General features: G+C 46.3%; 2 protein-coding genes across 3 annotated transcripts in view; one reads left to right on the top strand and one right to left on the bottom strand.

The window, feature by feature from the left end:
* NSUN5 (NOP2/Sun RNA methyltransferase 5) overlaps positions 1-2,672 on the top strand; it is a 32,871-nt gene extending 30,199 nt beyond the window's left edge. Inside the window, exons 5-10 of one of the 2 annotated variants that reach the window (XM_082671493.1) lie at positions 437-575; positions 666-781; positions 1,461-1,639; positions 1,847-2,057; positions 2,134-2,274; positions 2,370-2,672. In XM_082671493.1, coding sequence (XP_082527619.1) covers positions 437-575; positions 666-781; positions 1,461-1,639; positions 1,847-2,057; positions 2,134-2,274; positions 2,370-2,661 — 1,078 coding nt within the window. In that variant the 3' untranslated portion in view covers positions 2,662-2,672. Of the gene's footprint in view, positions 1-436; positions 576-665; positions 782-1,460; positions 1,640-1,846; positions 2,058-2,133; positions 2,275-2,349 lie in introns of both variants that reach the window. The other variant, XM_082671492.1, reaches the window with a different exon arrangement.
* Positions 2,673-4,780: 2,108 nt separating this feature from the next.
* LOC309833277 (nuclear envelope pore membrane protein POM 121C-like) lies at positions 4,781-25,890 on the bottom strand (the record flags this gene model as incomplete). The annotated part of the gene is made up of 13 exons (XM_082671491.1): positions 4,781-4,898; positions 5,254-5,376; positions 6,533-8,200; positions 9,106-9,282; positions 9,531-9,633; positions 9,748-9,872; positions 10,724-10,797; positions 11,447-11,538; positions 20,164-20,335; positions 21,781-21,861; positions 23,473-23,631; positions 23,936-24,151; positions 25,322-25,890. 13 exons carry the CDS (start codon positions 25,888-25,890, stop codon positions 4,801-4,803), a joined length of 3,657 nt encoding a protein of 1,218 aa, XP_082527617.1. The 3' UTR covers positions 4,781-4,800.
* Positions 25,891-26,445: the final 555 nt, after the last annotated feature.

The following is a 26,445-nucleotide window of genomic DNA, read 5'->3' as shown; positions in this document are numbered from 1 at the left end:
CCTCAGGTTACTTATATGAACATCAGGAATCAGCTCAGCATTTACCTCCCTGAACCAGGCCCCTCTCCCCAGGGTTGTGTTTTAATAGTACTGGCTAGTGAGTGTCTAATTTGTGCAAAATATTTTCCTAAGTATTTTGCATGTCATTTAATCCTCACGAGATCTACCATTTTCCAGAACTGTAGACAGAGGCTGAAGTGTCAGTGCTGCCGCCACTGGTAAATGATGGAGGTGGGATCCTGAACCTAGAGTCTGGCCTGAGAAGCCTGTTCTCTTAACTGCTGCCTCTATCTTATCAGCTTGTTAATTTACTCATAGCAGTTTTAACCGTTTGTTGCATAAATAAGCAGTTAGGTGACATGTGAAATGTCTGGCTTGCTGCCTGGCACGGAGGGGTTCAGAAAATGTGGCATGAACAGCTCTTATTCCCCGGCAGCCTCGAGGACGTACGGGCCCTCAAAGGGAAGTGCTTTCTTCTGGATTCCTTGCTGCCGGAGTTGCTCGTGTTTCCTGCCCGAACAGATCTGCATGAACATCCACTGTACCAAGCTGGTCACCTCATCCTACAAGACAAGGTAGGGTGGATGGGTGGAAATGGGAGGAGCGGGAGGGGAGTGGTCAGCCTGGGGTCCCTTTGAGCCAGCCCCTGTGCTCTGCGCCGCCAGGCGAGCTGTCTCCCGGCCATGCTGCTGGCTCCACCTCCAGGTTCCCATGTCATCGATGCATGCGCTGCCCCAGGCAATAAGACCAGTCACTTGGCTGCCCTTCTGAAGAACCAAGGGTGAGTGCCATGGTCAGACAGAGTGGGGTGGGGTCTGATCCTATATTTTATAAGAAGAAATAAGGAACTCAACTCCAGTAGGTCATGAAGGCTGAAAGGAGGTCTTCCCTTTAAATATTTCCTCGTGGACCTAGGGCAGTTCCCTAAGCTTCCCAGTGGGTTACACGTGTGAGATGTGAATCCCTTAGCCCTTGGGGCAGAGGGCCCTGGGCAGTTATTTCTAACCACTGACCTTTACTTTTTTTAACTTTGTTTTAAACTTCACATGACTCACTTTAATTTTTTAATTTATTTTTGGCTGTGTCGTGTCTTAGTTGTGGCACACAGGGTCTTGGTTGAGGCGTGCAGGATCTTTCGTTGCGGCGTGGGCTCTGTAGTTTGAGGCACGTGGGCTCTCATTGAGGTGCGCGAGCTCGGTCATTGTGGTGCACAGGCTGTGCGACCTTAGTTCCCTGACCAGGGATCGAACCCACGTCCCCTGCATCGGAAGGTGGAATCTTTACCACTGGACCACCAGGGAAGTCCCCCACTGACCCTTTTTAAATATTGAGAATTTAAAGACATTTAAGTATGATTTTCTGTGTGTCCTGACTTCAGGTACGTGTCACTGTGTCAGACCTGTGGGCTCTTACGTGTTACATAAATTCTCAGTTCACCTCAACTCTGCCCTCCTCCCTAGGAAGATCTTTGCCTTTGACCTGGATGCCAAGCGGCTGGCTTCTACGGCTACGCTGCTGGCCCGGGCCGGGGTTTCTTGCTGTGAGCTGGCTGAGCAGGACTTCCTGGAGGTCTCGCCCTCAGACCAGCGTTATCGTCAGGTCCAGTACATCTTGCTGGATCCTTCTTGTAGTGGCTCTGGTGAGATGGGGGAAAACGCGGCCAAGGGCCCCACAGATCCAGAGCAGCCTTAGAGCGGGGATGGGGGGGTGTGTGGCGGTGGTCGTTCGTTTTGGTCTCGGGTTTAGTTCTGGCTCAGGTTATCCTGTGAATGGTCAGATGTGCTCATCTGTATGTGGGGATTTCATACGAAATCAGGCAGCGTGTGGTGAAAGCACTCTTCCCTAGGGATGCTGACCAGACAGCTGGAGGAGCCCGGGACCAGCGTACCGAGCCAGGAGCGCCTGCGAGCACTGGCTGCCTTCCAGCAGCGGGCGCTGAGCCACGCGCTCACGTTCCCCGCCCTGCGGCGCCTCGTCTACTCCACGTGCTCCCTCTACCAGGAGGAGAACGAAGACGTGGTGCGAGCCGCCCTGCAGCAGAGCCCAGCAGCCTTCAGGTAGTGGGTGTCCACCAGGGTCTTGGGGCGAGGGCTGCCCTCTTACTTAGAAGCCCGTTCCATTTCCTCTCTGCAGGCTGGCTCCTGTCCTCCCCTCCTGGCCGCACCGAGGCCTTGGCACTTTTCCAGGTGCTGAGCACTGCCTCCGGGCCTCCCCTGAGACCACGCTCACTGGCGGCTTCTTCACTGCTGTACTTGAACGGGTAGAGGTGCCAAGGTGAGTGAGCAGGGGGCCTGCTTGGAAGACGCTGGAGGATTGGAGCACATCTAACTCACTCTTCTTTTCTTCCAGCTCCGTCTCACAGGCTGAAGCATCAGCCCCAGAAGTTACACCCAACCCAGCTCCAAAGAGAAAGAAGAGACGGCGAAAAGCAACAGCTGCTCCCAGCTCACAGCCTGGCATGTAGCAGGTGCTCAGAGCCTTGACCCCTCAGGTCCTCCTCTCAAGCTTAGTCTCAGGCCCTCAGCCCCAGGCAGCAGTTTTGTTTGCAAAGGCTCTTTTTATGGCTGGAGGAGGAAAACTGGTAACCGCGTTTCTCCAGCTGGAAAGAGCGGATATCCCTGTGCTGTGGGTCCCTTCCCTGGGCTCTGTTCTTGCTGGTGAGATGCACTGCTTCCCACATAAATAAAAGGCAGGACATGGTCTACGATAGATCACAGTTTTTTTTAATGACATAAGCGAGGAGAACAATCTCACGTTCATACTAAAAATTCCAACTAGACTCACAGGAATTCAGTCTGTATTTGTAATGGAAAGTCCCAGCCTCCCGTCCCTGTCCAGTGCACATACATGTCCACACCCGCACTCACGCGCTCACACTCAGGCTGCGCCAGGACGCCCGCTTCAGGGGGCTCCTGGATCAACTGTCCTGCCTGTGGAACTGAGGTAAATTACCTAGCTGTAGCTGCAGGTACTAAGCTGAGAGGGGCTACCTTATGTAAGGTATAGGCGCAGGTGTTTGAGGCTCGGGTCCCTCCTCAGCTCCACACACAACAGTTAAGTACTAACAGAGCTCTCCTTGGGGCTGGGGAGGCACAGTCCCCTGCCTGCCACACAACATTCACGCTCATTCACCAAGGGGAGGGGGACTAGTTACATCTACATCACATTATTTATAAAATAAGAATTACATTTTGTGTTTCCGGAAGGAGCTCTAGTCCCTCAGGAAAGCTGCCTGGGACAGCATTTGAGCCTCTTCTTCACACAGGCATAACTTAACTATACAGCTAAATTTCTAGTCAATAGCATTTATACTTAACCACCTCAATGAACCAAGCTTGAAGGAATTTAAAAGGCAATTTAGCTTAAATACAAAAATAAATTTTTATTTTGTTAAAAAATGTTTAAATATTTTTCCTTTTAATTTAGACACACGCATTCATACTTCTCCCAAAGAGGATGGGCATGGCAGCAAGGGTTTTGGGCCTGGGGTATGTGGTTTTGGAACCAAGGAAGAAGGAAGGAAGGGGTGGAGGAAGTAAGATACCATTTTAAAATGTGGTTAATTTAGGTTTTCTAACAGATACTACAAGTGATCTAGCCTACGGTGAAGTTAGGCAGGTGGGAAAGAAACAGCAGAGGGAAGAGGCCTTTGCTTCCCCTCAGACCCATCCTCCTTGGGCTGCCAGCCCTTAAAGTCAAAACACCATTTGAAAATTCAGGACTCGGCACTTGTAGCCATAAGTGGTGCTACTTTCCACATTCAATTAGCGAGGCCCCAGGAACTTGAGAAACAGGTAAGTCCGGCACTACCAACATGCCGCCACTCATACAATTCAGTTCTTCCTCCAAACTCGATTCAAAGAGCAATAGACGTGAGCATCAGACAAAATAACACAGGACAAGGCTTTAGACATACGATCCCGGAGAGGCAGACGAGCTCAATGAGGCCAACGGGGACGGTGGGCAAGGAGGCAGCTGAAAGCAGCGGGGGCGTCCTGCCTGCTCCAGGAGCTTCCCTCTCCTGGGGAAGGTATCACCCCTGGGTCTGCCAGGCTAACAGTCTTGAGCCACCAAGCTTTTAGGGGCCAAACTGGCAGAGAGGGTCGGGGATGAAACAGCGGCTCGGACTTGGCAGGAGGAAGTGGAACAGCAGGAGCAGCACCCGCTGGGGTCTCCAAAGGCAAAGCTAGAGTCAGGATCATTTTAAATGGAATCGATCCTGCAAGGAACCAGTAAGGGATGAAGCAGCGAGAAATGGGGAAACAGAATCCCCTAATGGGACCAGAGGGGGAGAACCACTTTTTATAGCCAAGCCAAGCAAGGTAAAGTTTTAGGGATAATCCATCCCCCAATCCCATCAAGTGCATATCAGAGATGCAAGTGGGTGAGGGCTCTACCTGCTGCCCTCCGGCAAAGCTGGCTCTCAGGGAAAAGGCGGGAAGGGAGGCCGCCTGACCAAGCTCATACACTAAACGAGAGTCAGGGAAGGCAGTGGACGATATGTACAGATGTTTCTTTAGTTCTCTCCAGCCTCACCAGTGGAACTGTTCAAGTAAGGTAGTAATAGGCTTCTGCCCCGCCACATCCTGCCTCCCCCTCCTCCCTCGAGAGGCCCGAGGCTTCTGCTTCCTGGAAGAGGGAAACAGCCCCTGGGGCTGCCACCACCTCCCTGGTGGCCGAAGCCAGAGGTCTGGGGCAGGTCTGCGTTATGGAACTGGAAGGGTCAGAGGCTCTTCCTAGCAGGTGCTGAGGTCCAGATTTGGGCAAGGGAGGCGGGGGTGTGGGGGGCAGGGGCAAAGGCTATTTCTTGCGGGTGTGCTGCCTTCGGGCCTGCAGTCGCTGTCGAGCCCCTGGGGTCTTGGATCCCGCACCAATGGAAAAGGAGGGGGCCGCCGATCCTGGAAAGATTCAACAAGATCTCATCAGGGTAGCTGCTACCTGAGAGCAGTCTCTAAAGAACACCGGATGCTGGGAGAAAGCCTCGCCAAGCTCTAGCAATTCTTCCGGGGGAGGGCTTATTAAAAAGGCAAAATCCCAAGACCACAGATAGGCTGGGAGCAAGGCCCAGGAAGGCATTTTTACCTGGCGTCCCAGCAGTCTGGCTCCTTCTCATCTCTGCTGCCCAACTCCAAACCTGGCTTGTGCTGGACTTCCAGACAGCGCTCGGAGAGCCGGAACTGCCAGCCCACCCCACCCCATCTTCAGAGAGGAGATACACAGGTCACACTGGCAACGAGGAGACTGGCCGCTTACCGAAAGGTCCAACTCCGACAAAGCCTTGGGCGGGTGTTGAGGATGCCCCAAAGGAGAGGCTGCTGCCTGATGCGCCCACCCCAGGAGCAGGGGTGTTCTGACCAAAGGCGGGTGTGGAGGTGCCTAGGATGAAGAGACAGCAGAGAACTGTAGAGACCAGGCCGGTGAGCAGAGGGCCTCAAAGCAGAGGGTTATAAGCCTAGTGGGGGGGGGGGGGTCTGCTCCCAGCAGGGCCTTCCCCGCAGGGCCCCTTAGCTCCCATTCAGCCTACTGGAAGGAGGCCTTAACACGCGTTGCCCCAGGTGGGCCTCCCAGCCTGCTAACAGCTGTGCCGCGGTGGAGACAAGCCCCTCAGGTTGCCTTCCGACCACCTACGGCGTAGGGCCTCTGCATTCCCTTGGCCACCAGACACAGCGACCGTCAGTGGACCGCCACCTGTAGCCTGACCCGGTTACCTCCCTTCCACCAGGACTAGAAGCGTTATGCCTCTTCTCCTTGTTCACCGGTCTCCTCCCCTCCACCCGGTGGGTCCCCTGATCTCCCCCCGGGGCCCACTGGGACTCAGCCACCAGAAAACGCCCCGCCCTCACTGAGTGCTGCCATCCGCACCAGTCCCGCGGGGAGGGCTGCCTGCTCTCCCAGCTCTTCCTCGTCCCGGGGTGGGGGTGGGGGGCCAGGCTGGGGCGGGCGTCTTTCTGGCTTCCTGGGGCCCAGCCTGGCCCCCGTCTCTCCCCCCACTCCCGCCTCCCCTGCAGGCACTGCACTGGCTCCCCGCTCGCCACCGCAGCAACTCCGGCTCCTGCTTTTCCTCAGCCTCAGAGAACCTCCGGGCCACCGCCCCTGCTGCTTTACTTGGTGAGTTGCAACAGGCGGGCCTTGCCGGCTACCACTAATTTTAGGTCTGTATCTTGTAACTGAATGGCGCTGGGGAAAAAGAACGGTGCCGAATGGCCTCACTGTAACTTCACAAGCACGCTTTTCCAGCCTCAAAGCTGCCTGCGATCCCATCCCATCTTCTCCCCAGCTCCAAAGCGACCACTTTCAACAGGCCCTGCGGTGCCCTCACACACACTTCCCCCCAGCCACAGCCCAAGCTCTTCTTGGGAGGTTAAATTTGTTACTTCCTCAGAAAGGCATCCCTCCACAGTCATTAATCACATACTTTTATTGCTACCTGCCACACTATTTACACATTTAACACCTGTTTCTTCACTACCACAACGTAAAGCTCCCCAAGAACAGACGCCACACAGCAGACCAAGTCAACTCCTGACCTTACCTCCAAACACAGGTTTGCTGTCCGGCGTGCTGGCCACGTTGAAGGCAAAGGGTGTGCCCTGGCTGGGCGCGCCCAAGCTGTTCTGACTCAAGCCTCCCCCGAAAGGGGTCGTGCTGCCAGTGGTCCCACTCTGTCCCGCTCCAAAGCTGAACGCTCCAGAGGCAGAGCTGGTGCCTGGGGTGGCCGCACTGATCCCAAAGCCCCCACCACCGGCTGGGGCTGCCGGTCCCCCAAATGTGAAGGGCGATGGTGTCGTGCTGCCGAACACTGAGCTACTGGTCCCACTGCTGGCGGTCTGGGTTGTAGCTCCAAAGCCAGAGGTGGTGGCTGCACCGAAGGAGAAGGCAGCTGTGGTGCCGCCAAAGGCTGGCTGGGTGCTGGCAGGGGTGCCAAAGGCAGAGGCCGTGGCCTTCAGACCGCTGAAGGCCGACTGCGCAGTGCCACCAAAGGCTGGCTGGGCCGGGGCTGGCGCTGGAGCCGCAGTCGGGGCCGGGGCTGCAGAGTTCCCGAAAGTGAAAGAGCTGCCGAAGCTGGGGACAGGGGTCGACTTGGCAGCCCCCTGCTGCTGCCCATCCGCAGCCCCGAAGGCGGGCTGGGGGTTGGCTCCTGGGTAGGACGGGGGAGGTGGCTTGGCGCTCGGGCCGAAGGGAATGTTGAACGCTGGGGCGGTGGCGCTACTGAACGTCAGCGTGGGCTGGCTGCTGCTGACTGGGGCTGAGGCGGTGAGGGTGCTGCCAAAGCCACTAAAGCTGGCTGTGCTGCTGCTGCTGCTGCTGCTGCTGGGGGCGGTCTGGGCGGCACTGGGAAGGGACTGGCCAAAGGTGGCGACTGCTGTTGAAGCGGGCATGGCGGGAGGCTTGCCAAATTGGAATATGGGGCCCACGGCTGGGGTGAAGCTGGCACCGGAAGCAGGGGGAGTCCCAAAGAGGAAGGGCTGGGAGGCGGAAGCGGTGGTGCTAGTCACGCTGCTCGGGGTGCTGGTCGCGGTGCGCACACCGAAGCTGAACGCGGGCTTCGGAGCAGAGTCTGCGGAGGCGCTGGCTGTGGTCATGGACACCACTGCAGAGGTGGCGCCAGCCTGGCCGCTGAAGAGAGGGGCGCTCGTGGTAGTGGCTGGAGTAGCTGTTTGCTTGAGGGAGAAGGGAGTTAACATGGGCACAGATGCAGGTGGCCCCATGTTGCTAAAGATAGGCTTGAAAGTGAGGGGTGGGCTGCTAGTCGTCATGGGGACGGCTGAGCTGGAAGATGCCGCGGCTGTGACCTTGGAAGGGCTAGAGGGCAAGGGGCCCTCATTCTCGCTTTTAGGTGGGACCACAAAAATGGGCTTGAACATGGGAGATGCTGAAGACACAGCAGGGGCCGCAGAGGCAGGAGGGTTAACAGGTGGGGTGCTCAGCATTCCAAACAGAATACTCTGCTTGGGGCTGGGAGACGGGGCGGATGGGGCTTGGGATTTGGCAGATGTCTCAGCCTGAGGGTCCGGAGGTGACTTGGCGTCAGTGACTGGTCCTGGGGAAGAAGCAGGGGTCAGCCCCAAGAAAGTGGTGGTGGATTTGGAGTCTTCGGAGGTGCCTGGAAGGGGTGCTGACTCTGAAGAGCCCAGAGGGGCCAGAGGGCTGGGTGTCTTCGGAGGCGAATGGGCCACAGTGGTTGCCACGCCAGCAGATTCTGGGAAGAAGAGTAGAGAAAGTGAATTTGGAATATCTCAAACATGATGCAGTGTTCAATGCCTAGCACAGTGCTAGGGATTCAACAGTCAACAATTACGACTAAATCTATACCACAGGCCTTTAAACTGTCCATTCCTGAAAGTCAAAGAAGTGTTCATAATTTCTATCCTTCACAGGTCATAAGAAAAACAGAAGAGGATAAAACTTGGCCCAGTTGGGGGTTAAATGTGTAGAAACTGAGAAAAATCCAATTACCTGAACTCAAGTCCAATTAATTATGTAGATATACCTTATTCATCTAACAAAGATGTACTATATTACATTCACCCACCAGGCGCTAAGTACAGAGCATATGACCATGAATGAGATGGTCTCTGCCCATGAGCCCTGGGAGAGGCTGAACACCTAATATATTCTACACTATGATGAAGTGCAGTAGAGGAGTGTGTATATATGCAGTGCCAAGAAGGCAAGGGGCTGGAACAGCCAGCAGGTCCTTGGAAGCCTATTACCTTGTGCCTGCCGTCTAGCAAGCATGTGACAAGACACCTTAACCATGTGACCGTTTATACTTCAGGGACACCTCATGAGGTGAGCACTGTTCTTATTTTACAGATGAAGACAACAAGGCTCGGAGCAGCTAAGGGACTGGGTTTCAAATCAAGAGCTATCTGGCTACCAGAGCTAAGCTGCCTTCCCCAGCTTTAAGTGTCGCAGCCCTTCCCTAAATGTCCTGACTACAGATTTCTAAAGCTCTTAAGCCTGCACCAGCTCAGGTTTGGGAAGTCAGAATAGGTTCAACCTTTGCAGCAATTTCCAGCAACTGATGGGCCTGGTGCTTTTACTTCCACCTAAACAAAGGCTGATGTCGTTACGCGCTCTAAAGTAAGCTCTCCCACTCACCGGGGAGGGATGGTAGGCCTGGGGAATTCTGCATCTTCTTCAAGCTCTCCAACAGTGGGTTAGTGCTTGGGGCTGGGAGGGAGGCTGGGGATGAAGCAGTCCCAGCAGCAGGCAGGGTAAAAGTGAAAGAAGACTGACTGGTAGGTGGGTTCTCAGTGACAGAGTTTGAGGCAGCATCTAGGGAAGAAAGAAAAGATGACATTGTCCTCCCTTGTTTGGGAATTCTTTCCAGTGGCATATCATGGAGCACGGGGAGTTCAGGGCCTCAGGACAACTCATTTAGAAAGGCTTCCCTTCAGTCTCAGTGCTCACTGTTCTCCAGATTCCACTGAGGACCCAAATGGACTTCCTAGATGAGAAAGACCAAAATAAAACCAAAAGAAACAAACCCTCTCTGGGGTGTGAAACTGATCTACATTCCTTACCAGTCTTATCCTCCAAGACCTTGTTAAACCACTGTAAAGAAGCTTTCTTTTCCAAGTCTAAGTCTTCAGCAGTGATTGAATAACCAAGCTGGGGAGGTGGAGGCTACCAAAGAGAAAAAGAAGTTGTCAATCAGGAGAAACTGGAAGAATCCTATATTTAGCCTTCCTAAGACAGAGTTAAGTGGGGGTGGGCAGAGGTAGATGGACAAGACCATACCAAGGTCAGCTGGTCCCCTCGCCTGGAGGGCAGCAACTGAACCTTCCGTTTACGCCGCCCAGAGCTGCCAGGTGTTGATGGGGAATTCCACGAGTTCTGTTTCTTACATGTGGTTTTATCTGCAACTAAAAAAAAAGAAAGACTTGTTTTCTTCCTCCTCTCTGCCAGAAATGGATAGGTTTGTCTATCCCGTTTTTTTTAAATTTTGTTTTGTTTTTTTTGCGGTACACAGGCCTCTCACTGTTCTGGCCTCTTCCGTTGCGGAGCACAGGCTCTGGACGCGCAGGCCCAGCGGCCATGGCTCACAGGCCCAGCTGCTCCGTGGCATGTGGGATCCTCCCGGACCGGGGCACGAACCCGTGTCCCCTGCATCAGCAGGCGGACTCTCAACCACTGTGCCACCAGGGAAGCCCTATCCCATTTTTAACATTGAGTTTTCAATGGGTATCTCTGAAAGATTCGATCTTCCATGATTTGGGCTCTTGGATGGTGTCTGAAAGATTATATAGTCAAGGGCTTCCCTGGTGGCGCAGTGGTTGGGAGTCCACCTGCCGATGCGGGGGACATGGGTTTGTGCCCCGGTCCGGGAGGATCCCACAGGCCGCGGAGCGGCTGGGCCCATGGGCCATGGCTGCTGGGCCTGCGCTCCGCGGTGGGAGAGGCCCACGTACCGCACACACAAAAAAAGATTATATAGTCAAGAGGATATAAAGGCAGAATTGCTCCAAATGCAGGTATACAACTGCTTGCTGGACAATAATTATCTGGATTGGTCACAGATACCTCAACCTAAGCTTATCTGTAGCCCACCGTTACCACACGTTATACTGTACCTGTCTGTGTCACCTTTCTCCCTTACCTGACTATAAATTTCTGAAGGACAGAAACTCCTGTCTCTGTATCTAACAGGCCGTCCACAAGGCAATGCTCAACACTTCCACCACCAAAAGCCACCCTAGTGCATTCATCAACTTACCCTTTTCTCCCTGGGACTCCTTGTCTGTTACCAATGGAGTTGAAGAACTAGAATGATGAGAAAGCTCCTCTTCTCTGTAGGAGGAAAAGGCAGAATTAAGTTTAAGAAAGACTTGCTGACAAAAAGTACTGGATAACTTCTTGTACCTGCTTACCTACCAACTGGTCTAGAACAACCATGATATAAGACCTCAGTATGCCAGGAGAAAAAATAAAAGAAGTCAAAAGAAAATTCCAACAGAAAAGAATGGAGGCAGTTCATGGAAACCAAGGAGAAACCTTTGTCTTACAACAAGCACAAATCAGTGATCTTCAAAACCTTACTTACAACCCACCAAGTCCCTGAAAGTTCTAGTCACAGATCTGATCCCTAACAGAGTGACATTCAACTTGACTGTAGGTACCTAGAAGGTCAGCTGGAGTCAAAAACATGGAAGTCCGCTGCCCGATGACATCGTTTGCTCTGTTCATTCTATTCTGTGTGGCCTCTACTCTTGCACCCCTGTCACTCACGCTACAGTGTGAGGAAGAGAGCCAGAGGCCTCTACAGTTGGTACAAAAGAACTGTAAGAGATGAGAGCGATTCAGGCGGGCCTTTCCCTGTCCTCTGGATGTTAATTTCTTTGATCCTCCAAATCAGAGTTGCAGAAAGCCTAACAGCCGAGTAAACGTCCCTCTTTTCCTGACCGCTCAGTAATCCACGCAGCAAACAATAATGGATTACCTTATTTTCTTTGCTGGCCGCTCTGGTGTCTGGGAGCGGGATGAGGCTGGGCTAGAGAAGGGAGATGAACCGGGTCCACTCCTCTTCCACAGCTAAAAGGCAAACACAAATAACGTGACTGACCCTAGTTGATAGTTTATCATCTGACCTTCAATATAATGCTGTGGTTCTATTTATCACTGCATATAAAATCTCCTTTTAGGTAACTAAAAAAATATTTCTTTGTGAAGGAAGGCTCCTGAAAAGAAAGTCAATTGCCAGTATTAACTACAGGAGAAAAAGCCTGAAAAACTAACGGAATGCTAACTAATAAATGTAGAAGGAATGAATGTACTTTTGGCGTATATTAAAAAGGGGACTGTCACATTCAGTAATGGTTTAGAGCTATGATGTGCATACACGTTTACTCTATATTGTCTGTGGAAATGATAAAAGTAAATTAAACTGTTCCAATGAAGATAAGCTAATAAACTAATTTAGTTTTGCTCTCATTAAATTTTCAGTTTTACTTTATTAACTTTATTTTTTTAAAATATACGATCACGGGGCTTCCCTGGTGGCGCAGTGGTTGAGAGTCCACCTGCTGATGCAGGGGACACGGGTTCGTGCCCCGGTCCGGGAGGATCCCACATGCTGCGGAGCGGCTGGGCCCATGGGCCATGGCCGCTGGGCCTGCGCGTCCAGAGCCTGTGCTCTGCAACAGGAGGGGCCGCAGCGGTGAGAGGCCCGCGTACTGCAAAAAAAAAAAAAAAAAAAAAAAAAAAAATATATATATATATATATATATATATATATATATATACACACACACATATATACGATCATGACATCTATGACTTTTGCAGCATCAGTGGTATTTATCGTTATAATTATCCATGCATCTGTCTCTTCACCAAGTGGAGTCCCCTGATAGCAAAGGTAGTCTGTTTTCATCTCTGCCTCCTTCGAAGATGCCTAGCAGCAAAGTACTTGACAAAGAGCAGCTCTCTGCAAATAGGTTCACTGTCTCTGGCCTATTTACAAAGATACTGAACTGTCACCATAGGCAATTTTCCTACTGAGAAGCTTCTAGTGATTTCTTACTCAGTAAAATTGCATCATATAAGCACAAACAGGGAGGCAACAATACTTCATAAAAATTTTAAAAAGGTAAAGAGGGTTTTAAATCAAAGACAGGTGGTAAAGCAGTAGAGTAGTTCCATAAGACTAATGTCAGGAAACCGAGACTCAGAATAAGCTTGAGGAAAAAGCTGAAATCAGTAATAGTTTTTTACGTTATGCTCAGGTAAATAACGAGAAAGGACAGCCATCTGAAAAAACAACAAGTGCTTAGGCCTCACACCTGTATTTTTAACGAAGTGCCAAAGGTGATTCTAACCTTTAGCCAGGGTGGAAGACAACCTGGTTCAACAATTAGGAGGAAAATGTTCTATCTCTACTTCATAGACTATACACACACACAATCCAGGTGTCATAAAGAACTATTTAAAAAAACCAAATGAGCTCTTAAATAACTTGGGGTAGGGAAAAGACTTTCTATTCCAGAAACAAAGGAGAGAAAACTGACAGACTGTCGTAGGACAACTAAGAACCTCTCTAAATAAAAATGTCTCCATGTGGGAAGGAGACTTTACTATATACTCTGTACCATCTGAATTTTCAACCACAGTAATGTTTCCATAAACTAGAAATAAAATGTATGTGGACAGGAAACAAAAACACTCCAAAATGAAATAAAAACATAACTAGAAACAAAATTAAAAGGTAGATATATTCAACTAAAGTGGTAAGTTAATATCCTTAACATGTAAAAGTGAAAGTCTTGCAATTCCATATAAACATAATAAACATATCAAATGAAAAGTGGGCAAAGGCTATACCAAGGCAAGTCATAAAAAGAAACAATCTATGTATCCAGCAGTCAATTTAGTTCTGCACTGTAATTCAATTTTTGTCAAGTTCCTATTTCATAAAGGTACTATCCTTTATACTTTACAAAGAAAGTAAAGTATCATCAATAAATTTATAATCTAGAAAAGAGATAGGATGGTACACAAATTGACTATAATAGACAAGAGATGAATGAAGTCTCTAAAAAGGAGTCCAAGAAGAGAGAGATTATGCAGAGTTCGGTTAGAAGAATAATAAAGGATGAAGGTGACATTTGTGATGGTCCTTCATAATCTGACAAAAACACCTGAAGAAAGACAAACTTTACAGGCTTGCAGTAGGATGGACACATGATTCCGGACGGAGAACAGGACAAGAAAAGGCAACAAAGCAGGAAGTAGGTGCTCTTACAAGATAACAAATATGCTGCTTTGACTTAAATATAGGGTATATGTAAAGGAATAATAAGGGATGGGGTCAGAAATGCAAGCTAGGGTTTTGAGGTTTTGAAGGCCAGGGTTACTATTCCTACTTTGGAAAATGACAAGTCTTATATAAGACTTACGAAGATATCAATGTCACGCACAATGAGATCTAAGGACAGTTCGCTTTCTCTAATTGGCACCAGTCTAATATTTGTAATGATTTTATAATATCAAAGCTAGAACTTCTAGTTTGGGTAGCTGTGGGTTGGGTATATACTACTGCTCCTCTGGAAAAATACAATTAAGTCAAATATCTCTACTACCACTTGCACCAAATAGAAGGGCTGTCATCTCTGTTGACTACTGGGCATGTTTACTGCTTCAGTACACATTTCTTTGAAAGAGAAGTTTCAAGATAAAGAACTTTCATATTACTCTAATCTCCGCTTCCAATGACTTCCTTACTTTCTTGATAATTTAAAATAACTCATGCCATGGACCATTTCAAAGATAATTATGATCAAAATTGAAAGTACACTATGCTCTCCGTTCTAGAACTTCTCCTTCTGACAGCATTATATATTCAAATATCACACACAAACAGGGGACTGGTAACTACTTAAAATAAAACACCCAGAAGCTATTAGTGTCAGTGAGTATATTACTTGCCGTAGTGACGTCACAGGCTCTACCAGGGGTGAGGGTGCTTTAAAACAGAATCTGACCATGTTTCAGGCTATGGGTTTGTTTGTTTTTTAATGCATAAGCACCATTTACTTAGTTTTTATTGATATATAGTTGATTTATAATGTTTCAGGTGTATAGCAAAGTGATTCAGTTATACATACATATATGTGTGTGTATACATTCTTTTTCAGATTCTTTTCCATTATGGGTTATTACATATTGACTACGTTGTTTCAGACCAACCCTGCTGTGGAGGACAAACAAAAAATGCTGAAGAAAATATAAAATACATATGTTTGAAGGTATGGTGGTATGGAGAGCTACCAAGGCAGTGAGACACTGTGGAGGTAAGACAGAGGAGAGGAGCCAGCAGGTGAGGAGCCTCAGGGCGACTGCTCCTTCCAAAAGTAAAAGCTGCAGTTGAGAGGCTGAGAAAAGCTTTCGGCAGCCCTGTAGGGCTGGGAAGACAAAAACCGGAATTCAGGGCTTTGCAAAGTAGAGGGGCCCTAATATACACCTTAGGCTTTTGGTTCGAATCCCAAAGGCTACATAGTAGGGTACAGGGCAAATCAGAAATAAACCAGCCCTCACAAGAACTGACAACCAACTCAGAATCATGTCAGTTCCAACTGTACAGGGGTAATCTGTCCCAATCCTAGCTGCCTGCCAGAGGCAAAAGACAGACCTCTCTGGAGGAAGATACTATCATTCAGAGCTTCAAGTCATTGTCCCCCCACCCCTCCAATGTCTGACAGTAAAACAAAACAACAAAAACGTATGTAAGAAGATAATATTCAAGGACTTCCCTGGTGGCGCAGTGGTTAAGAATCTGCCTGCCAATGCAGGGTACATGGGTGACAGCCCTGGCCCTGGTCCAGGAAGATACCACATGCCGTGGAGCAACTAAGCCTGTGCGCCACAACTACTGAGCCTGCGCTCTAGAGCCCACGAGCCACAACTACTGAGCCTGCATGCCACAACTACTGAAGCCCATATGCCTAGAGCCCGTGCTCCGCAACAAGAAAAACCAACGCAATGAGAAGCCCGTGTACCAAAACGGAGTAGCCCCCGCTTGCGGCAACTAGAGAAAGCCCGCGCGCAGCAACAAAGACCCAACACAGCCAAAAATAAATAAATTTTAAAAATTAATTTCTAAAAAACTAAAAAGAAAAAACAATACTAGAATTAAAAAGAAAGAAAAAAACTGTTATTATTGTAGACAACATGATGTACATACAAAAATCCTAAAGAATATACAGATGAATATTCAGAATTTAGCAAATTTTCTGAATACAAAAATCAGTTGTATTACTATGTATCAGTAACAAATTTCTAATATGCTATTTATAATAGCATCAAAAACATGTACCTAGGAATAAATGTAATAAAAAATATGTAAAACCACTGCACAGATAAGTTAAAGATGATGTAAGTAACTGAAGACTACCCCATGTGCATGGACTGCAAGATTCAATATTGTAAATGTCAACTCTCTCCAAAATAATTGGTAGATTAAGGGCAATCCCAATCAATATCTTAGCAAAGTTTTTGGTATGGAAATTGACAAGATGATAAAATTATATAGAAATGCAAAGGGCCAAGATCCAAGACAATTCTCAAGAGGAATGAGAGAAATGAGAAAGTTGGATGACTTACTCTACTAGATATCAAAACTTAAAGACTGTGTGGCACGGGGCAGAAAAACAGACCAGTGCAACAAAACAGAATCTATCAACAGAAATGGATCTACAGATATACTGACACAAATTATGACAAAGGTGGTGCTGCAGAGCAATAGGAAAAGGACGGGCCTTTCAATAAACGTTGCTGAGTCAAATAGATATTTAGATGGAAAAATACTAATTTTGATCCCTACCTTACATCACACATAAAAATCAATTTCAAGGGCTTCCCTGGTGGCGCAGTGGTTGAGAGTCCGCCTGCCGATGCAGGGGATGTGGGTTCGTGCCCCGGTCCGGGAAGATCCCACATGCCGCGGAGCGGCTGGGCCCGTGAGCCATGGCCGCTGAGCCTGCGCGTCCGGAGCCTGTGCTCCGCAACGGGAGAGGCCACAGCAGTGAGAGGCCCGCGTACCGCAAAAAAAAAAAAAAAAAAAGTCAATTTCAAGAGGATTATAGATCTAAATTTAAAAAGGAAAAATAATAAAGCTTCTAGAAGGTAGCATAAGACAATATCATCATGACCTTAGGCAGGCAAAGACTTCCTCAACAGTACACAAAATACACTAACCATAAGTGAAAAGGATGAAACGGTGAGCCACAGAGTAGGACACTTACTTGTTGCAACACATATAATTCACAGAGACCTTGTATCTAGAACATATAAAGACCTTACAAAAATCAGTAAGAAAAAGACAGACAACCTAATAGAAAAGAGCCAAGAAACTTGAACAGGCCCTTCATAAAAAAGAAAATACAAATGGCCAATGAACAGTTGATACCTCTATTTCATTATTAATCAGAGAAATACAAATTAAGACCACAATGAAATACTACTTCACACTCACTGGAATGGGTAATTAAAAGAGACAGGCAACACCAAGTGTTAGTGAAGATGTATAAACACAGGAACAAAATCTCATACTGCGCTGGTAGGAGAATCAGCTGAAACATCACCTTGAAAAGAATTATACAGGGAATAACCCTAGACCACTGGTGGTCCAGTGGTTAGGACTCTGCGCTTCCAGTGCAGGAGGCACAGGTTCGATTCCTGGTCGAGAAACTAAGATCCCACAAACTGTGCAGTACGGGGGAAAAAAAAGACTTATACAAAGCAGCACTATTCACAACAGCCAAGACATGGAAACAACCTAAATGTCCATCAACAGATGAATGGATAAAGAAGATGTGGTACATATATACAGTGGAACACTACTCAACCATAAAAAAGAACGAAATAATACCATTTGCAGCAACATGGATGCAACTGGAGATTATCATGCTAAGTGAAGTCAGAAAGACAAATACCATATGATACCACTTACATGTGGAATCTAAAATATGACACAAATGAACCTATCTATGAAACAGAAACAGAATCACAAACAGAGAACAGACTGGTGGTTGCCAAGGGGGAGGAGGTTGGGGGAGGGATGGAGTGGGAGGTTGGGGTTAGCAGATGGAAGCTTTTATATACAGGATGAATAAACAAGATCCTACTGTATAGCACAGAGAACTATATTCAATATTCTATGATAAACCATAACAAAAAAGAATTTTTTAAAAAAAGGATGTATATTATGTACAATCATCACTTTGCTGTGTAGCAGTAATTAACACAACATTGTAAATCAACTATGCTTAAATTAAAAAAAAAAAACGTATACAAGAATGTCCATAGCAGCATTATGCGTAACAGCTCCCAACTAGAAACTCAAATGTCCAATGGTAGAATGGATAAATTAATTGTGGTATATTCATATAATGCAACAGTATTCAGCAATGAAAATGAAAGACCTATGACCACATGCAACAACATGAATGAATCTCACAAGTAAAATGTTGAATGAAAGAAGCCAAACATAGAAGAAAGCATATTCTATTTCCATTTATATAAAATTCAAAAACAGGGAAAACTATATATGATGCTAATATTGAGGAAGGAAGAAGGGAAGAAGTAGTAACTGTGAGTGGGTATGAGAGGGGCTTCTGCATGTTGAAAATGATTTATTACTTGACCTGGGTGGTAGTTACATGAAGCTGTACATCTATATTTGTTTTTCTGCACATTATACTCTAATTTTAAAACAGCTGTTAGATAGATTACATGACATGGAATGCTATGCAATATATAATGATTAAAAAAGATGTAGAAAAACCATATATGCTATGATTCCATTTTGTTAAACAGACCAGAAATCTTGTGTATCATCTGTGTTTACATACATAGTAGGAATGTTAACAATAGGTGCCTATGGGATGGACACTGAGATAGCCAGGACAGGGGAATTTTTACTTAACGGTTATCTATACTTAAAAAAAATTCTGAAACCAGGAAAGGTAATATTGTAGCACATGTTACAAATTCCAACAAGAATTCAGTAAAAAGTTTCCTTCCTATCCAATAGTTATTACAGCTTCTATTACAGTTTCCTGTCAACATTATTCTATGCACATCAAAAGATTAAAGAAACCAGCAGCATGAATAGAGGACACTATACACACAGTTCTGTACCATGCTTTTTAAATATAATATTTTGAGCTCATTCACATCAGTGCCTATTAAAGCTGTCTTACTGTTTTTAACAGTTACACAGTATTTCAACTTATGGAAATAATGTAAGTCATTCAACCAGCCCCTTAAAAAGGTATGTTTACATTGTTTCCAAGCTTCTGCAAAAATAATGCTACAATCAACACCCTTGTATATGTCTTTGAGTATATGTGTAGGGTTAATTCCTAAAAGTAAACCTGCTGGATCAAAGGGCATGTGCATCTCTAATGCTAATAACAATGGCCACACTGCCCTCTAGGGAACTGTACCAACTGATGCTCCCACTTGTGAGACCTAAGTTTCCCCACCAGGGATCCAAACCAGGGCCCCCGGCAGTGAAAGCGCCGAGTCCTAACCACTGGACCACCAGGGAATTCCGAGAAGCCTGCTTTTGCAAACATTTATTTTTATGGTTTCTATTTTACATTTAAATCTTTAGTTCATTTGGAATATGTTTCTCTAGTACTGTATATGAAAAGCTGCTCAAACTCACTCATAAGAGACACAAATTAAATACTATTCCTCACCTATCACACTCATCTTTCATTTATATTACTGTAAGAGTCTTCTGGATAGATTAACTTATCTCAAAATTTTTCTCCCCTTGAAAATCTTCCTCCACACATGCTTTATTTTTTCCTAGCTACAACATATTGGGTACCCACTTATTAACAGGCACTGTAATGGGTACTTTTCAAACACTACCTTCAGTCTTTACAACAATGATTTAGAAATGAGACAAAGAGAGTTTAAGTGATTTACTTGCCCAAGGCCCCAGAGCTACTAGGTGTCAGAGCCAAGACTGGAACCCACATCTGTCTGGTAGCAAAGCTTGCTCTGTTCCCTAGGCTATACTACATCCTCTTTCTAAAAAAGAATTACAACCACTTCTTTTTTTTTTTTTTTTTTTTTGCGGTACGCGGACCTCTCACTGCTGTGGCCTCTCCCGTTACGGAGCACAGGCTCCGGACGCGCAGGCTCAGCGGCCATGGCTCACGGGCCCAGCCGCTCCGCGGCATGTGGGATCTTCCCGGACCGGGGCACGAACCCGCATCCCCTGCATCGGCAGGCAGACGCTCAACCACTGCGCCACCAGGGAAGCCCCAACCACTTCATATTTTTAAAACTTTCATTAAATTCTCAATGCCTATAGGATAAATTTCTTTTATGATCCAATGCAATCTGGAGTCAATCTACCTTTTGATTAAATTAATATCATTTACTGAATTATTCGTCCTTTGCCCATTTGTCTTGTATCAGGTTTCCACATATGATTGCTTTACTTTTTGGGCTTTCTATTCTGTTCCACTGGTCTATAGTTATCACTCAAGGGTTTGTATCTTCTGTTAGTGGTAATCCCAATATCTGACAGACAGAAGATATCTACAGATAACCAGGTAGTAACTACCAGGTAGTAAACACTGGCTGATCGATTAATTAATGCTAGGAACCCATTTCTCCCACAGCGCAAGACAAAAGTACCTGAGAGAGACCTCGAGTAGAACTGTAAGAACTGGCAATGGCATTGCGGCTGGAGCTAGGGATGCCACCTGTGTATGTGCTTGTCAAGGAGCTCATAGAAGAGGTGCGGGATCTCTTATTCGAGTGATCATCTGAGCTCTGGGAATTGAGACCTCTCTTCAGAGACCCAGGCCTAATAAAAAGGGGAAAAGATAGTTAGATGTATTATTAAAGACATTCTTTTAAGGCTTTGTCCATGGACACAAAATCTTCCTTAAAAAAAAAACAAACTTAATAAAAGAGCATAATGCTCTTAATTTTATTATTAACAGTTTGGCTAAATATATCTGACAGTCAAGAAGAGAAAGCCAAATATTTTAAAAATCAAATATATGAGTCCACTGATATAATATTCTAGAAAATGCACACTAATCTACAGTGACAGGAAACAGATCAGCAGACACCTGGAGATGCGGACAGGATGGAGGGAGGTATTACTAAGGGGCATGGGGAAACTTTTGGAGGTGATGTTTGCATGCATTATCTTGACTGCAGTGATGGTTTCCCAGGTGTATGCAAGTCAAAACTTATCAACTTGTACACTTTGAACAGGCAGTTTATTATTCGCCAATTATACCTCAATAAAACTGTTTTTTTAAAAAATCAGAGTTAAGAGAAACCAACCATTTTTTCTCAGCTTCCAACTGAAACAGAAATTCCCTGTACATCTTTCCTGTAGAATAAGTCATCCAACCCCTGTTATGATACTCAACCACGGACCAGTTTATTCTTATACTGGATGAAAATGTATTTCCTCTAACTTTCACCCATGGATACTATTTGGAGCCAAACTGAGCAAACTGTTTTTCTTTTTTCACGTGACAGTCCTTCCATAGTTTGGAGACCATTATCCAAATTTCCTTATTCTCCTTGAGATTTTTCTCCTCTGGGCTAGTATTCATACCCCTTCAAAACTGCCTTACCCACCACCAGCCCATAAAATCTTAGCTGCTCCACTCAGAATGCATTTCAGTTTGTGTACATGCTTACAGTGTAGTACACCAAACCAAACCCACTCCACAGACAATCTGAGAAGAGCTAAGACGAGCAAGACTACCACTCACCGGCCTCATTCTAGTCTTTGTTCTTCTATCAGCGCAGACTAGGAGCACATTAACTTTTTTGGCAGCCATAGCATACTGCTGACTCAAATTAAGCATATACGTTACCACAAGGCTTTTCACACATATTGCTGAGCCACTTTTCCTCCCAGCCAATTCCTCCTCAAATGTATTTAAACTCAAATGTAGAGATTTAATATTTACCTTAAATTTCATATTGTTACATTTTATCCATTGCACAAACCTTGTGATCTTTCTGTTTATATACTTGGTTATTAAATATATTTATAAACCCTCTTAGCCTTAGTGTGTTTTATCCATATCAATGAAAAAATATTAAAAGGAATTAGAAGATAGTTATTGTGGCAAATTACTCAAAATGTTCCTCTCTGACTTCAAAGATTTGAACCTGAACTAATAAAACAATGCAAAAAAGCAAAGAAAGTCTACAGGACAGTAACTCTGATGATTCCCTTTTTCCAAACAGTCTGTATCTCACCCATGGATGCCCACTTACTTAGGCACAAAAGAAGCAGGGACTCCGTTGGCCACCAGGGGCTCAAATGCTGAATGTCCGCTCCCACTGCTATCATGGCGCCTAGACAAATCAAAAAACTCTCAATTAAATGAAGTTACTTTTCTTTCCCCTTAAATCATATTCCCATATTCTTGGGACCCTATACTATTCCTATGAAGCATAGGTTCCATGCTAGACAAGAAGGGGAATGCTTCAACTCCAAAGATTCCAAAAGGTAAATTTATGCTAACAGTGTCCAGGCAGTAAGAAAAGTATGAAAATACTTCAAGACCTTTTGAACTCTTCAGGTGTATCAATTATTTGCTAACTTCTCACCAAAGTATCAGAATCACAAATTTAACATCCTACCGTCCCCAAACTGAAAACAAAAACAACCCTTTAGGGATTAACCCACACATCCTATAGTGCTCTAGAGGTTAATATGGCAAGTCTATTAAGGAAAAACTTTACATATCACATACAAGAAGGGCCTATGCATGGTGCACAGAATCATTGCATATTCCCATCATGGGAAAGATAGTACAGAATCCTCATTTATAGGCTCACTGGGGTCAAGCAAAATTACCACCCTGCAGAACATGAGAAACCTATCTGCACCATAAAAAGTTATTTCTTCTCCCACCTCCACACCTCCCCACCCCCTGCCACTCCTACTTAGCTAGTTGACATTAACTCAAATTGCTCACTTGTCAATCCTATCTCTAGTCATGATAACATGATTTTCCCGTTACATACATACACTTGCACTGATTAACATTTCCCTACTCAATTTTGTCACCTACAGTATCAAAGCTGACCAATTTTGAACCTATAGGATATGAACAATCTTCTCTAGGTAATGGGGCCAATGATTTTACATGTGGGGTCCACTGTCTCCTCAGAGAGCACTTCTTTGCCCACCTTATATAAAGAAGCCTCCTTCTCATTACCCTCTGTTATATCACTCTGTTTTTTATCTCTATACACTTATAATTGATAATTATCTTGCTTATTTTATTATCCTTATTTTTTGGTCTCTTTTCCTCAAACAAGTCCCATGAGGACTCCGTCTTGTTCAAAGCTCTCTCCGCTCTACCTAGAATAGGCTCTGGCACATAGTGGGTACTCAATTTATTGAATTAGAAAAATGACTGGACTCCTTAACTTACTCCTTTGCAGCCTGTTAAAGCCTTAACACCCATTTTCATTAAGTTATTGAAAACAAAATAATGAAATTGGTTTTACTCTCATTACTAGTAAGTCTACCATACCCTAGTCCTCACTTTTCTTTGCCAAGCACTCCCCTCAGCACAATCACAATACTGCAACTGGTGGTTACCCAAATAATTAAACAGCACGAGATTGTGAGGCGAAGACTTTAAGCATGCTCTCTCAAAAATAAAATTTAACATGTTTGTATCAAAAGTATGAGGCTAACATGGCTAACAGTTATTGGCGTATCTCTAGTACTTATGGAAAAGGTAAATTACAAAATTTATCTAACATGTGTCTTAGGAAATGAACAGCATTAAAGCCCTTGTTACCAAGCTCTTCCATGAAAGCCAAAGAACAGGACCTACTAAGGGTCACAAACTGGAGCTGGCCTCTAGATCTTCTGGAGAGTGATCTATATTTCAACAAATCCCAGAAGCCCACCTGAGAGGCCTGTTATTACTCTGTTGGGACTGTTACCTTCTTTTATTTTCCTGGCCATCAGCAAATATTTGGTCTTCCTCCTCCACTGTCCTTTTCTTCCTCTCTTTGAGGGCATTCAGTACTGTCTCCTTTGCACATGGGTCTGGGGCACTAGTTGATGGTGAGGACAGTGTTGAGTTGATAATTTGCTCTCGTCTACAGTGAAAGATAAGATTCCAGCATCAAGATATTTTAATTACCATGCCATATAGCACAGACTTCAGTCACTGGACATCAGAAGCTAACCAACAAACAAAAGTATAATTTATACACTCACAGAAATTGCCCTTTGCAATTAAAGCTACAATCCAAGGCAAACAAAACAAAAAGATGGTTCAATTACTAGAATTTGGGATTTCTCATTCAAATAAGCAGCTACTTCTTTTTCTGCTTTGTCACAGGAATAACCAAAGAATAAAGTGGACAAATAGGAGTCTATTCTTCCAACGACAATACTCACATCAGAGAACGAGTCAATTTGCTATCTGGAGGAGCAATCCTCACTGTCACTGGGCTGCACACCATTTTGGAATTACGAGCAGATAGCACAGTCTTCTTGTGATAACCATTCCAGCATACTGTGGGAAGTACCCCCAGCAAGGAATATTGGGTCTGTTGAATTGGATATCTTCTTCGAGGTGTTATTACAAACCGATGTGATAAAGTCCCACAATCCCTGTGAAGAATGGGAGATACCAAAGAAGCTTAAAGGAATGTCAGAAAATTTAAATGACTAAAGAACCACGTGGGTTCAGATATTTTCCAGAGAGTTTAAACCTCTTTCAAAGCAACAAAGAACACATGGTATTTTTTTTTTTTTTTTTTTGCGGTACACGGGCCTCTCACTGTCGTGGCCTCTCCTGTTGCGGAGCACAGGCTCCAGTCGCGCAGGCTCAGCGGCCATGGTTCACGGGCCCAGCCGCTCCGCGGTGTGTGGGATCCTCCCGGACCAGGGCACGAACCCGTGTCCCCTGCATCAGCAGGCGGACTCTCAACCACTGCGCCACCAGGGAAGCCCCACATGGTATTTTTATGGCAACTTTCCCCCATTTCGTCTAAGGGCAGAAAGTGACAGCTGCTTAACAGCTGTCCCTACAATGGACTTCAACAATTTGAGAGGGAAATTGAAAACCTTGCCCACACAAGTAAACTACGATGGAAGAAAAGTGTGTGTTAGGATGTGTAGGGAGAAACTTTTCAAGAATGCTTCACTCTTCTATGCTAATCCATCAGTAACATACACTCAAAGTTAAACATTTTTATCACCTAATAACACCTAAACATTCATCTTCTCAAATAAATGTACTTTTCGAGAATCTAATAGTTTCACCAAATTTTTGTATTCTCTTGTATCACTCAGCTTTTGGGACTAAATGAAACTGTCTCTTTGATTTGATCATCTTTATCTACCAAGTTTTATCAATCAAAGAGGTGTTTCCTGGGAACACCTCTTTGAGCTCGGCTAACCATAGAATTTCTCTTAGTGGTCCAAAGAAAAAAAATCTAACAAAACATACTCTATGACTACAATCGAAAGATAAAGACATTTTCACTAGAAGTAGGGATACTTAATGGTTTATCAAGTATTCTGCTAAATCTATATTGTATGAAAATTCAGACAGGTTTAAGAACTAAAAGGAAAGAAACAGCTGTGGCATCACATCTCATTCCAAAGGGTAAAGGGGGGCAGGAGACGACTGACACGCATCAAGGTGTTTAAGATGGCAAAACGACACAGAATCCACTTTGGACTTAATGAAAAAGAAAATTGGATTTGAAAGTCAAGTCCCTAATTCAAAGCCCGTCGACAGAGAGGAGAGTGTGGGAAAGATCAGGGTTATCTTACCGGTGGGAAGGCCTCCTAGAGGACCGGAGGAGAGGAGTGGGGAGGAAGGAGTGAACTTGAACGCCACGGGGATGCGCCGACTGAGCGGGCGGCGCGGTGCGGGCGGGTGGGCGTCGGCCCGGCCTCTCCCGCAGGTCCCTGCTCTCCGGGGCGGGGGCAGGCTGCGGGGGGCCTGGCTTGCCCAGGTAACTGCCCAAGAGGAGCAGTTCAGCGGGGTCGGGTCCTTCCAGCAGGCTCCGCGGCTCTAGAAGATTTCCGTTTACTGCCGACTTGGCCGGAGGCGAGGCGAGCAGTGTTCGCTGACGCCTGGCGTTCCGAACCAGCGAGAAGGCGCGCGAACCCCGGGGCTCGCGGCTCAGTCCCCACCAGGCCGCGGTAGCCCCCACAGCCAGCCAGGCCAGCGCAGCCGCCGCCGGCACCAGGTACAGCACGAGGCCGAGCAGCGACAGGACGAGAAGTGCCGCCCCAGCCGGCCCGCCGCAGCCCCAGCCCCGGCCCCGGCCGTCCCTGACACTCGCTAACGGCCGCCGTCGGTCGCCTCCTCCAGCCGCCGAAGCCGCCGGAGACATCGCGGCTCCGCGCCGCGGAGAAGACTTAAATATCCCAGCGTGCACCGCGCCGCGCGTCGCGTCACCGCGCGCCGACTGCGTCACTGCGCACGCGACTCGGACGAGCGATAGCGTAGGGAAACGCTACTGCCGGGCGACGCGCTAGACCCGACCCATTAAAGAAAATGCCGCCTCGCTAAACGCCGAGTTGTGATTCTTGTCCCTCGTGTACACCCGCACAGCACCCATCCAGAGGTGAGCCTCTTGGAAGAATCTTGTTAGAAATAAAAGCTCCGGAAAGCGACTACTCACGTAATGCTTATTTTCTAGGGGCCTAAACACCCTAGAAGAGACTATCAGGCACTTTAACAATTGCTACCTGAGGCTGCTAGTTTTTTCAGTTACTCAGTTTTCTGCCAAAGTATAAACTGCTAAAGGGAGTTGACTTCAACAGCAATAGTAAAAATCAAGACCAACCCAAACTATCCACCCTCATTAAATGTGGATCTGGTACTAATAAATTCCTGATCAAACTGCCTAATAGTCTAATAAACTGCAGATCAGACCTGAAGCTGC

Source organism: Grampus griseus (assembly GCF_964374135.1).
Source record: "Grampus griseus genome assembly, chromosome: 14".
NCBI classification, from domain to species: Eukaryota; Metazoa; Chordata; class Mammalia; order Artiodactyla; family Delphinidae; genus Grampus; species Grampus griseus.
Note: the sequence above shows the minus strand (reverse complement) of the source record. Positions and strands in the feature narration are given on the sequence as shown.